This window comes from Hyperoodon ampullatus, assembly GCF_949752795.1.
Source record: "Hyperoodon ampullatus genome assembly, chromosome: 8".
Lineage (NCBI taxonomy): Eukaryota > Metazoa > Chordata > Mammalia > Artiodactyla > Ziphiidae > Hyperoodon > Hyperoodon ampullatus.
In genome coordinates, this window is record NC_136921.1 from 91706507 (window position 1) to 91719755 (window position 13249).

Consider the following 13249-nt stretch of genomic DNA (forward strand, 5'->3'; position numbering starts at 1 on the left):
TTTATTGCCCAGTTTCTGGGCAAGTTATTTAACCTCTTTGGGCTTCAACTGCTCATCTGTAGATAAAGTAGGATAATGGTAATTAACTCATAATTGTTGTGTTGATTAAATCAATCAATATTTCAAGTACTTTAGTAGAACAGTACCTGTCACAGTACATGAATAATCCCTACTACAACAGTCCTACTACCGTCACTACTGTTGTAGCTGTTTGATCCTTATAATTACATAATGTTTTTATAGCTTACAAAGCTCTTCCATGTAATTTATGTCCTCCTAATCCTTACACTGAGGTAAGTCAGTCAGGCACTGAACTCATCAGTAGGCTGAGGTTGGGAAGTTGACTTAATAAGGTCATGAAGTAAAAGGCAAAGCTGGAACTCAAATCCAGATGTTTTACCTTCCCAAGAACTGAGTACCCTGTACCTGGGAGTAGTTGGCAGATCCACTGGTTTCCGATGGGATGTGTTGTGCTGGCTGAACCGGGAGGAATTCACCTGTCTCTTCATCTAGTTGTAACTGAGCGAAAAAGGCTTTCTCTTGCTCCTTTTGCAGTTGTTCTTGTCTTTCCTTTTCAAGTTTTTTCTGTTTTTCCAGCTCATGCTCCTTCCGTCGTTGACTGAAGTCAAATACTTCTCGACTTACCCCGAGATCTATATCTTGCCTCCAAAGTATGTCAATCAAATCCATGTCCTATGTTTAAAACAAAAAAGGAAGGAGAGAGACCATGGTTAAAATAGTTTTTAAATGGCAGATACCACATAATTTACATTATGCCATTGCTGATGGTGGGGGGTAGGGAGATTTACAAATAAAATCTGAATGGGAACACAGATCCAAAGTTCTGGAAGGGCACAGTTAATTCTATTCAACGTATGTATCTTTTTTTTTTTAATCACCTACAAACAGCTATCCAATGTAATCACTTATTACTTGGATTATTAACAATTTGGGTGATGGCAGAGGTCACTAACAACAAAGTAATAAATGTTGCACATTAACATTCTTGAATTAAAAGAAATCCCACACTTGTTTCATGGAATAGAGAAATTAGAGCAAGCACTCCGAGCCAGTGGTTTATGAGAAGTGGAGTTTGGAAAACATGATTGAGTATGTGGAATTTTTCCCTAAACTTGCTTAGCAAATACCAGTTTACAGGGGGAAAAAAAAACCCCAAGTTAAACTGTCAACCTAGCAGTTGTGAAATATCACCTTTCTTTTGGTCTTTCTTATAGTGGATTATCTCTTCCCCATCATTTCTCGCTACTTCTGTGTCTGTGGTTACTTATTAAAACAGTTTCCTCTTTTTTTTTTTTTTTTTTTTTTTTTGCTGTACGTGGGCCCCTCGCTGTTGTGGCCTCTCCCGTTGTGGAGCACAGGCTCCGGATGCGCAGGCCCAGCGGCCATGACTCATGGGACCAGCCGCTCCGCGGCATATGGGATCCTCCCAGAGCGGGGCACGAACCCATGTCCCCTGCATCGGCAGGCGGACTCTCAACCACTGCGCCACCAGGGAAGCCCTCTTTTTTTTTTTTTTAAATAAATTTATTTATTTATTTTTGGCTGAGTTGGGTCTTCGTTGCTGTGTGCGGGCTTTCTCTAGTTGTGGTGAGCAGGGGCTACTCTTTGTTGCAGTGTGCGGGCTTCTCGTTGCGGAGCACGGGCTCTAGGCGCGTGGGCTTCAGTAGATGCGGCACACAGGCTCAGTAGTTGTGGCTCATGGGCTTAGTTGCTCTGCGGCATGTGGGATCTTCCCGGACCAGGGATCAAACCCATGTCCCCTGCATTGGCAGGTGGATTCTCAACCACTGTGCCACCAGGGAAGCCCCAAAACAGTTTCCTCTTGACTTGAGTTTTAGCTCCTGAGGTATGAACAAATTAGTAAATTCAAGTCCTAGCAAATGGTAATCTTGTGTGGGTGAAGCAAGAGATTGCCAAAAGAACTGGGAAAGGGGTAGTGCCCACTAGGCTCACTCCTGAGAAATCGTAAATAACCCTCTTAATAACACAAACCAAAACAATGTGGCTCTAGGGAAGAATGGAAGGTAATACGTTCTGAGATAGGGGGAGAATTGTACAATGAGGGAATGGTTATTCTGATTTATATTACAAGGCTAGGCTTAGGTTACCATGTCCATATTTTCCTAACCACAAATGTGTCAAAAGCAATTTTTCTGATTTACAACTTTAGTTTTTGTAAAAGTCTGAACAGGTAGGAAATGTAAATCAGTTTCCATTTAACAAGTCATCTATGTTGAAAATAATGAGATGGAGACTGGAAAATTTGACAGAGAAAGGGAAGTGGGATCTGAAGGCCAGCAGACACAGTGTGCACAGACATCAAACTTTGTATTGCGGTTCGGACAACAGTTGGCAGCACTGGGCTGCCCAGTGCATTTACGGCTCTACTACTTTCAGCCTCCAAAGGACAAAAAACAACATGGCTGTTGCTTCACTGAGCAGTCAGGCTATTTCACCCAACAAAGTACAAGCACAGACCACCCAGCCTAGAGGCAGCCCAGCTAACTGGATAGTAGAGGCCACCTCTAGCCTTGATTGAAAGTTGGTGTTAGAATCTTAAATGCTATGAAACCCTGCTTATGAGGTTTATTATTCTAGCTTTGAACAGTATAACTTTTAGCACAGAGCACACACAGTAGGTATAATTAAAGCAGTATCTGTAGCTCTTCAGAACTGGCTAGGGTATACCTAACTGTTTGTAAGCCAACATCTATTAAGGGCTTTCTATATATGCCAAGCATTGTTCTAAGTACTTCAGATATACACAAACCAACCCTCAAAACCACATAAAGAAAACACGTATCCCTATTTTACAGATAAGTATATTGAAGCTTAGAAAGAAGACATACTATGAGAAAGTGCCAGAACAGGGATGTACACCCAGGCATGAGTACAATATGAGTCAATCTTGGACTCCTGATCTTTAACCACTAGCCCACACTAAAGATATGAAGTCTGATCATTGGACAGTGGTTCCTAAGTGGGGCAGGAAATAAAATCCATTGCTGAATATGTAGACTTTGCCTTGACATACTGGTGGTGGGAAGAAGTGGCCATCACCACTTCAGAAGACTGGACTGAGCAAATGTCACCTGGATTATTTTCCTGGCCACAAGCAACAAAATAGAAATCGTAGAGCATTCAGTCATACGTGGCTATGTTCTCAGGGGGCTCCCCACTAAAATAAAACATGAGAATTTCCATTTTAAAAATAATTTGTTTCCACTTTAATAGACATGTTTATACAAAGGTCATGTGAAAAGAGAAAGGCCCAAGGTATAGAGAAACCTACTTTAAAATTCTAATTAGGTTGGGCCATATCTTCTGGGGGAATCTAGCTACAGCTGGGTATCCTGTCTGGGCCATTCTCCAAACTGGAGCTAATGACCAAGGTGCTAAGGAGACGTTCAGGGTGTTCACTGCTACTAAATTCTAGCACTAAAAGTTAAGGAAATGCAGACTCATGCTATCTCAATTGAACTCTAGTTTCTCTACAAAATAAGCGTACCTGTTGCCACCTCTCTCAAAAACTGACACGGAAAGTGCATTGAGCTCTTCAGAAGGTCAACAATAGAGAAACCCAAATACTTGTCCCTGCACCTGGGGGTCACTGTGCCACATCTACCCTCACTTCCCCAGACTGCCCTCGGCCTGGGGCTTCTTGTTCAGAGATCCCAGGATAAAAACCAGTACTCAGTTTTGACTTTTTCATAAAAGAACTGAAAGAGCACTGAAGAATTTATGTTGGAAACACCTCACAAACTGACTAGTCCAAAGTATTCCTAGAACCCAGAACTATGGGTGGGAGGAAAATTTCTAATGTAATTTACTCTAAAATTGTCAGTGGCAAAAATCACACCAAGAGTTGATACAACTCTGTTCTTTCCTTTCCCCCTTTCCTCCCCATCAGATGTCTTGAGTGGGTTTAGGTGTTTTAGCTATAAATTTAGTATAATTGTTCCATCCTACCCCTACCATACGGATGTTGGTGGATCAAATGAAATGTAGAAGAAATTTCTCTATAAATGTAAAGTATATGTAAGTGTTGTTATGCATCCCAACAAGAAGTAGGATGGGCCCTACTACTTGCTGTAAGTGAGACCAAGCTCCAGGCCAAAGGATAGTAATGAAGTTACAGACAGAACTGTAGTGGGAGCTTTGAAACAACACTCAGCCATGAAGCTACTTGGTTCCTCCTCAGGGAAGGTCTGAAATTGACCACTAGGCATGTGAATCGTGTGTTGTAAATAAAAGTAAATAACATACACTTTTATGTAAACTTTTATGTACACACGCAACACCCTCTCAATTCCTGACATGACTGCCCTTCAATGCACAGCTCCAAACCAATTCAGTGTTTTAAAATTTCCCATAACATAATTAGACAAGGACACATTGATGGATCCTCATCAACAAACAGGAAAAATAAAACACAAAATGTCATTTGGATCAGCTCCTGAGCACCTGTTCTTGTTATCTGATCTGAAACAATGCTGGACCCTGGGAGATGGAGGGGCTTCTAGAGCCAGAGCTGACCGTCTCCACCAGGAATGCCACCAAAAGATGTTTCAAGTGACAACATCTAATTGTTCTTAATGAAGGCTGGGCAGCCTTCAATGAGATAATAGACCAAAACAGGTTTCAAAGTGTTCTCAGAGGTTTTCATTTTTAGAGGTTTATTTTTATATAATGTTTAATCTTGCCATGCGAGGTCTCTGAAAGAAAACGTCTGCTTAAAAAAAAAAAAAGCTGAGTTTTAACTACTTTGAATTCCTTTAAAACAGATGTTCTGATCAAATTCAGAATGCAGTAACAAGGGGTTGCTTGTCATGGCTTTGATATATACTGTGTTACTCAGATTTTCACATAAGTTTTGGAAGAAAAAACCTGCAGCGATTTGATATTGCATGAAATATTCAAAGCTTTATGTTGAAAATGAGAACAGCAGAAGTTTGTTGACCTATGACTCACTGGTGGGGAGCCCTGCAGGCCCAGGACTGTGTTCTGTGCTGACCTCAGGCAGTGAGCTGTCTTGAAGGAGCCCTGTGACTGGGCACACGACTTACTCCACAAATGACCCATCTCTCTGCAAAATTCCCAAACCACCTAAGAGGAAATAGCTGGGGTGGTGCCCATAACAAACGAGCATGACAACGGACAGTGCGGAAGGACAATGCCAGTGGAAGAACTAAACTGCTCTCCCACACTTCAACCTGAGGCACTGAGGAAGCATGGCTGCCCTGCAAGAGGGCAGATAAAAAGGGTCTGGGGAAGGAGAGGAAATGTGTGGCATTTCAACAGGTATTTCCTTAAGCTTCCCAAGGGCAACACAGGCACTGGCTGTGAGCCTTCACATGCCATATGGAGCAAATGCCATCTGCCATACTTGGTGTCTGAATTTTTGTTGTTGTTGTCCTTTTGCAATTCCTGAGTGTATTCCACGTTATGTTGCTAGCTTGGCTTCGACAAAATAAGACAATTTAATAAGAACGTAAATGTTTGACAATTCACGTTAAATCACCATCTGGCCCAATGGAAACAGTCATATTGAAAATGTCTCTCTCTCTCTCTATATATATATCATCATTTGCCATCTGGGTAATCTGTTACGCGTTTTATGGGAAATCTGAAGTTGGACTATTAACTCGTACCACTTTAAAACAAATGTCTTTGTTCCAGGATAAACAGAAGAAAGCCCTTGAACACAGAATCCCATAATAATGTCTTTTGCAAGCCGATTTTAGTGCTTTGAACAAACAAGCATTTATCATGCTTAGATGATCCCCCCAAAATCAGAAAAGATAAAGCAAAGATATCATGATCTCTTCCTAAATTAAAGCAATTCAGTAAACTAAGGCTTTAGAAAAGTATTTGAAATGAAAAATAAAATGGTTTTTATTATATACATTCAAATGTATAAATGAAGATTGCACCTCCCAACCCCTTTCCCTACCTGCCCTCTCCCATCCTCTGTTTTGTCCAGAGGATGACGGGAAGGTGGTGGGAGGTTTCTTCTAAAAACAAATTTCACCAATAAACTGTTTTTTAAAAAATTGCACAGGGCCTCCCTGGTGGCGCAGTGGTTGAGAGTCCGCCTGCCGATGCAGGGGATACGGGTTCGTGCCCCGGTCTGGGAGGATCCCATATGCCGCGGAGCGGCTGGGCCCGTGAGCCATGGCTGCTGAGCCTGCGCATCCGGAGCCTGTGCTCCGCAACGGGAGAGGCCACAACAGTGAGAGGCCCGCATACCACAAAAAAAAAAAAAAAAAAAAAAAAAAAAAAATTGCACAGATAACTAACTTTGTAAACAATGAAAACTGATCCTCACTTCCAACTTTACAGTATAAGTGTTAAGACAATGTCTCAAGTGATTCCGTTTTAAAAATTTATTTTTATTTTTTTTACATCTTTCTTGGGGTATAATTGCTTTATACAGATTCCTTCTTAAAATCATGTATTTCCATTAAGAAAACAATAAATCTTCTTTTAAAGTTTATTCTCCTGAGATCGATCTCTCCATCCAAATATTAACTACTGGCATTCAGAGTCTAAATTGCTTTTCTTTCATACATTTCAGTCTTTATATTATGCCCAGGTGGTTATATTATTCACCTAAAAGCTAAATCTGGTTTAATATTTTTTTCCATAGAAGCTGCTCAAATATTTTTGGGCAAAACCGGATGAACATGAATCTCATCCTACCGTCTGTTGGAGTATAAACCAAATTAAGAGCTATAGGAAAGTGCAAAAACAACTGAGGGCATGCTCGAATTCTGAAGAATTGATTGAACAACAACAAAGATCTCCTTGGTTCACAAGGCTCTACTCTGCAGTCACAATCCTTACTCCTAAAGTAAAATGACACCAAGCAGGTGTGTTTTGAAAATACATCTCACTGATGACTATTGTATTTCATAAATATTTATCTGCCTATTTACTTCTCTCCTGCTTCATTACAAGAAGATACACAAGACAAGGCCAACTGTTTTCTCAGACTTCCAGAGAAGGCAGATGAGATGACAGGTTATTCTCTATAGTCTGCCCACATTCAGGTACTTTTGAGTCTACTGGACTGATTTGCTAACTTCTGAATATATTGCTGTAATAATTATGGAGCAGGTGATAAAAAACAAAGATCACAAAAAAAACGTTTATATAGAATCACAGAATGTTAGAGATGGAAGGGGACTTAGAGCCACCTAGGCCAAGTGTAAATGTCACTGGGTTAATTTGTGTTAACTACAGCTCCATCTTTAAAAATAACTGGCCTAGCAACCAGTTTCTATGTCAACAGAGACTCCTAATAGGTAATAGTTACCACTAATCCAAGTTTTCCTTCTAGAGAAAACTTACCAGGGATTATTTCATCAATCTTCAATAACTAGCAATTTTTTTGTTTTGCTTTTATTATTTATTTTTATTGGAGTATAGTTGCTTTACAATGTTGTGTTAGTTTCTGCTGTACAGCAAAGTCAATCAGCTATAAGTATACATATATCCCCTCCTTTTTGGATTTCCTTCCCATTTAGGTCACCACAGAGCACTGAGTAGAGTTCCCTGGGTTATAGAGTAGGTTCTCATTAAAATAACTAGCAATTTTTAACAGCATAAAAAATCTCAAACACACATCAAGACATGAATTATTCAACAAGTTAAAACTCTAGGGACTTCCCTGGTGGCGCAGTGGTCAAGAATCCGCCTGCCAATGCAGGGGACAAGGGTTTGAGCCCTGGTCCGGGAAGATCCCACGTGCTGTGGAGCAACTAAGCCCGTGTGCCACAACTACTGAGCCTGTGCTCTAGAGCCTGCGAGCCACAACTACTGAGCCCACACACCTAGAGCCTGTGCTCTGCAACAAGAGAAGCCACGGCACCACAATGAGAAGCCAACAATGAGAAGCCCGTGCACCACAACAAAGAGTAGCCCCCGCTCGCCACAACTAGAGAAAGCCCGAGCGCAGTAATGAAGACCCAACGCAGCCAAAAAATAAATTAAAAAACAAAGTCTAGATCACAAATTTGCTATTCCCTGGATCACAGATGCATCCTTCTACCCTTTTGTCTTTCAGCTAAAAAATGGTCCAGTTTCCTCACAGTCCAGCTTGTTACTGTGTACAGACATTTTCATGGGCTGCTTCCTGTTCACAAACAAGTTTCTCAGCAATGACTCAATCTAAGAAATGTGATCCAGCCAGTTTACTGGAACTCTCACCCATTACGCTTGTCTGTACACTGTAAAGCGTGATGCAAAGATAAAAGCAAAACTGGAAAGTGAATAGACTAGGAACTTGGACTATTTTCTCAAGAGGCACATGTGTTTGGCCAAAAATAAATCATAAAGGACAGTTAATTTCCAAAATAGCAGGTGAGGCCACTGCTACAACAAGTGGATGGATCCAACTTTCCCATGGGAAGTTTCATACCTGGATGCCAGCAGAGTTAATTTCTGGTTGTCTGTATTAAGTAGGATGCTGCTGCTGGGCCTCAATCAAAGGGCTTATGCAAGGGTCAGTCCCTATGTCAAGAGAATGGCTTGGTTAGATAAGCAAACTTTAGGACACGTTTTTTCTCATCTCTTCCCCATTTTTGAACAAGCCATGAATGTATTCAGTCCTGGATGCTGTCCTCTGCACATGAAAGGAACTTTGTGACTCTGTCTTCCATCACTGTTAGAATGAGTCTACAGGAAAACACACACACTCATCTTACCAATATAACCTTCAGGTGCACTGGCTCTAACTCCCTAACTCACTTTACCTAACATACACTGAAACTAACCTAGCGTGGGCTAACCAGGTCGTCCGATGTCCACCTTGAGCTCAAACAGCCCTGTTTGCTCGCCCTCCTGCCCCTCTCCTAAAGGGCAGCCCCCACGAGGGAGGGCAGCCCCCACGAGGGAGGGCAGTGCCCTAGCACACTGGAGCTACTGGGGCTCTTTACTGCCACTTCTGAACTTCCTCAGTGATCCTTCACCCTCTGTGGATCCTGCATTTGTAAACAGAAATCATTTATTCCAATCTTAAAGCTCCTTTTCAGATTTAACTGCCTACAATTAAGCTTTAAAAGGTAAGAATCGGGACAGTCACCCAGGCTTGCTGTTTCTTGCCGGTAGCCAAAGACCTGTGTGCCTGTGCTGGTGGTGGCAGTGATGAATTTTAGATACATATGTATTATATGCTGTAATATAGAAAGACTCTAAAACACTTAAGATTTTTTTCTTTTTCTTTTTTGTGCATCCTGTTAAAATACTTTGCAAAGGCAGGGTGGGGGGGGTCTTTAATTTCTTTTTTAGTGTGAAATTTTTGAGTATGAAATATTTCATACTAATAGCTAAAAGATCACACTTCAGAATGGTGATAGCTATAATAAAGGTGGTGGTCAAGATTAACAAGATTTAGTGTCCATACTACCCTAAATGGATCATTAATCCAGCAACCCATCTACTACACACATATAGCTCGCCATTCAGGTGCCAGGAACTGCGCTAGGTGCTGGGGACACAGAGATAAACAGAGGACAGTCTCTGATCTCAGTTTAGAGGCTCAAGGAGAAACATGTAGGAGCCAAGGCAGCACAGAGGAAGTGTCACTAAACTGCACAGAAAGACCTCACAGGAGTGACAACTGACTTAAGTACACCGGTCACAACTGCATGAACATCCCACCCGCTTAAACAAGGGGCAAGCCGGGTTTTTCCAAACATCTAGTCCACATGACTATGTGAAAGCAAAGGAGGTTTTGGAGTGGAGAACACAAACAACCCATCTCCACTCACTCTGCTTTCTTGGTCTCCCCTCTTGGTGGCAGCAATCCCCCCACGCCTCCCCGTTTCCCCCCAGAGGCTCAGATCCTCTAGCACGAGGAAAATTCTCAGAGACTTCCTCCTCGCATGGGGACTTTTCAGTCAGTATGACTCATCTCAGCTGAGATGGGAATTACTGCTAATGCCACACTGTCACAGACCGCTGCGACTGGAGGGGCCCAGAGGACGCACAGCCCCTTCCATTTTTCAAACAGGGAAACAGGTCTAGAGGATAAAATGACTTGCCCCAAGGTCAGAGGTCAAGGATTCCAAAACTACTATGGTCTACTTTTCTAATTTTACAAATCCTGCCAAGTTATTTGGCAGAGGGGGAAAAAGATACATTTTTGCTTCACTGTTTCACCTTGCATCTCTGGCCCCAGCTTGCCCGTCGGCAGGTGCCTGGCAGCGTCTATTTGAGCTGGCATCTGCAGAGCACCTCGTGGTCTGCAGGGGTGCTCACTGCAGAGCAAGGTGGGGGTGGCTTATCTTCATCTACGAAGGAGCACAAGTAGGCTTTGGGCCTCGAGCATCCCTGCCCCAAATTGCATGCTTGGTAAGTGGCAGAGCCAGGACCCCAACCAAGAACTGATTCCGAGGCTGTGGGCTCTTCCCGCCACTGCGGGACAAAGGCTGCAAACTGCTTTAGCCCCAGGTGGGACGCTAAGGATTGGAAGCTGGCTCTGCTGAAGCTCAGACCCACCCGTCCTGATGACTCAGGGCAAAATCCAGTCAACGGCACACACAGAGCTTAGCATTTAAATCTTCCCATAAAGCCAATATTTACCCCGTACTTTGTATATCTCATGTTATCTGGTCTGACTAAATTGTAAACTCCTTCAAGGCATGACAATGTCTTTTTAATTTATTTATTATTATTTTATTTATTTATTGTTTCTGGCTGCGTTGGGTCTTTGTTGCCGTGCTCGGGCTTTCTCTAGTTGCGGTGAGCAGGGGCTACTCTTGGTTGCGGTGCGCGGGGCTTCTTCTCATTGCGGTGGCTTCTCTCGTTGCAGAGCACGGGCTTCAGTAGTTGTGGCTCGTGGGCTCTAGAGCGCAGGCTCAGTAGTTGTGGCGCACAGGCTTAGGTGCTCTGCGGAATGTGGGATCCTCCCGAACCAGGGCTCGAACCCGTGTCCCCCTGCACTGGCAGGCAGATTCTCAGCCACTGCACCACCAGAGAAGCCCAACAATGTCTTTTCTTAATAGATGGTAGATGTACATAGTATAAAATTTTAAAGTTGCAAAAGTAATCTCCCAGTTATCCTTCCCCAAGGCAACCACTGGCATCAGTTTTCTGTGTTCTTAGGAAGATATTCTATTAAATACACACCCATAGGCACACACACAAGTAGCATATAATCATAATGTTCCATACTTATTTATCCCTATTTATTTTAGAGATGGTTCTATATCAGGGCCTAGAGTTGTTCCATTATTTTTAATGGCTGAGTAATATTTCATTATGAGGATGTACTATATTATTTAATAATATAATTACTTAATCAGTCCCTCATTGGGCTTTTAAGTTATTCCTAATCTTTTGCTATTATAAATGATGCTATAATGGCTACCTTTGTACATAAATCATTTCATGAACGTGTGAGGATTATCTGTGGGATAGATACTTAGAAGTGGAATTGCTGGTCAAAGAGTATATGCATAAAAAATTAAAAATAATAAATAAAAAAATAAAAAGAGTATATGCATTTTTATTTATGATACATATTGCCAAACAGCTCTCCACAGAGGCTGTACCTTTTACACCCCACCAGCAATGAGAAATGCTCACTTCCCCACTCATGTGTCCTTCACACCTTGCAGCATACTGGCACGTGGTACCCACTCAATAAATACATTGTAATTGTTGATACAAGGTCTCCTATATTAATTCCAGAATCATTTCAAAATCAGCCCTCCCACTATTTTTAAAGATAATAAAATTAAGACTAAAGAAGAGAATATACTGTACATAGAATCAGTTGTCCGGCAAACAGCACTTCTTTAATCACCAGTCTATGTCCAGCCAAGATAACCTTGGTTGGTGCCTTTGGAGCTGGTAAAACATCTGCAGGGGCAAGAAATGTAAAGGCCATGGTGCACACAGATAGACAGAGACTAGGCAAAGTCTCAACAGGTGAAACAGGCAAAATCAGCAACCTCAGCCCTTCTAACAGACAAGGTAAACTCCAAAGAAAAACCAAGTCCAATTAAAAATGGAACTACCATATGATCCAGCAAATCCACACCTGGGCATATATCTGAAGAAAACAAAATAATTTGAATTTGAAATAATTGAAATAATTTGAAAAGATATATGCACCCCGATGTTCATTGCAGCGTTGTTTACAACAGCCAAGATATGGAAGCAACCAAAGTGTCCATCAAGAGATGAATGTTTAAAGAAGATGTGGTGTATATATACAATGGAATATTAGCCACAAAGAATGCAATTTTTCCATTTGCAACAGCATGGATGGACCTGGAGGTATTAATGCTTGCTGAAATAAGTCCAATAGAGAAAGACAAATACTGTTATGTTTTCATTTTATATATGGAGTCTAAAAAATAAAACAAATGAATATAACAAAACAAAACAGACTCACAGATACAGAGAACAAACTAGTGGTTACCAGTGAAGAGAGGCCTGGGGGAGAAGAGAATTAAGAAGTAACAAACTACTAGGTATAATATAAATAAGATACAAAGATGCAATGTACAGAACAAGCAATATAACAAATATTTTATAACTTTAAATGGAGTATAATCTATAAAAGAAAAAGCAAGTTCAGCCAGGCTGACCCATCCACCAGCTCTTTAAAGACCAGGAAAAGGCATCCTGTCTAGGGATGTGTCTCTCAGAAACTTATGTCTGTTGGCCATTAAATTACAATGAACACACAACTGAGTAAGGAGAGCTGACAGTGATCTTGCAGATACAGACCAAACCCCAGGTTTACAAATGAGGATCCCAGGGCCCAGAGGTGCTAAATGGGTAAACGGCCCTAGGTCTCATTTGACTGAGCAGAACCCAGGAGGGGTCATCTGGTCAACTAACACAAATTAGATTTCAAACTAGACTTTCCTATTGCATGCACGCATGCATTCATTCATTCATTCATTTGGCTGCGCCGGGTCTTAGTTGCGGCACTCAGGATCTTCATTGTGACACACGGGATCTTCGTTGCAGTATGAGAACCCCTAGTTATGGCATGTGGACTCTTAGTTGCAGCATGCATGCAGGATCTAGTTCCCTGACCAGGGGTCGAACCCAGGCCCCCTACACTGGGAGTGCAGAGTCTTAACTACTGGACCACCAGGGAAGTCCCCCTATTGCAATTTCTATTCCTTAAATTCATGAAATACTAGGAATTATTTTGAAAACAGACGTTTACAAAACGGTTGTATGGCATTCGACCCTGCAGCCA

General features: G+C 41.8%; 1 protein-coding gene across 4 annotated transcripts in view; it reads right to left on the minus strand.

Moving 5' to 3' along the window:
- Positions 1-13249, minus strand: part of NFE2L2 (NFE2 like bZIP transcription factor 2) — a gene marked incomplete at its 5' end in the record, with an annotated part of 35908 nt that overhangs the window by 3260 nt on the left and 19399 nt on the right. For 3 of the 4 annotated variants that reach the window (XM_079710055.1, XM_079710054.1, XM_079710053.1), the window contains one exon: positions 427-693. In XM_079710055.1, coding sequence (XP_079566181.1) covers positions 427-693 — 267 coding nt within the window. The remainder of the gene's footprint in view (positions 1-426; positions 694-13249) is intronic. The other variant, XM_079710056.1, reaches the window with a different exon arrangement.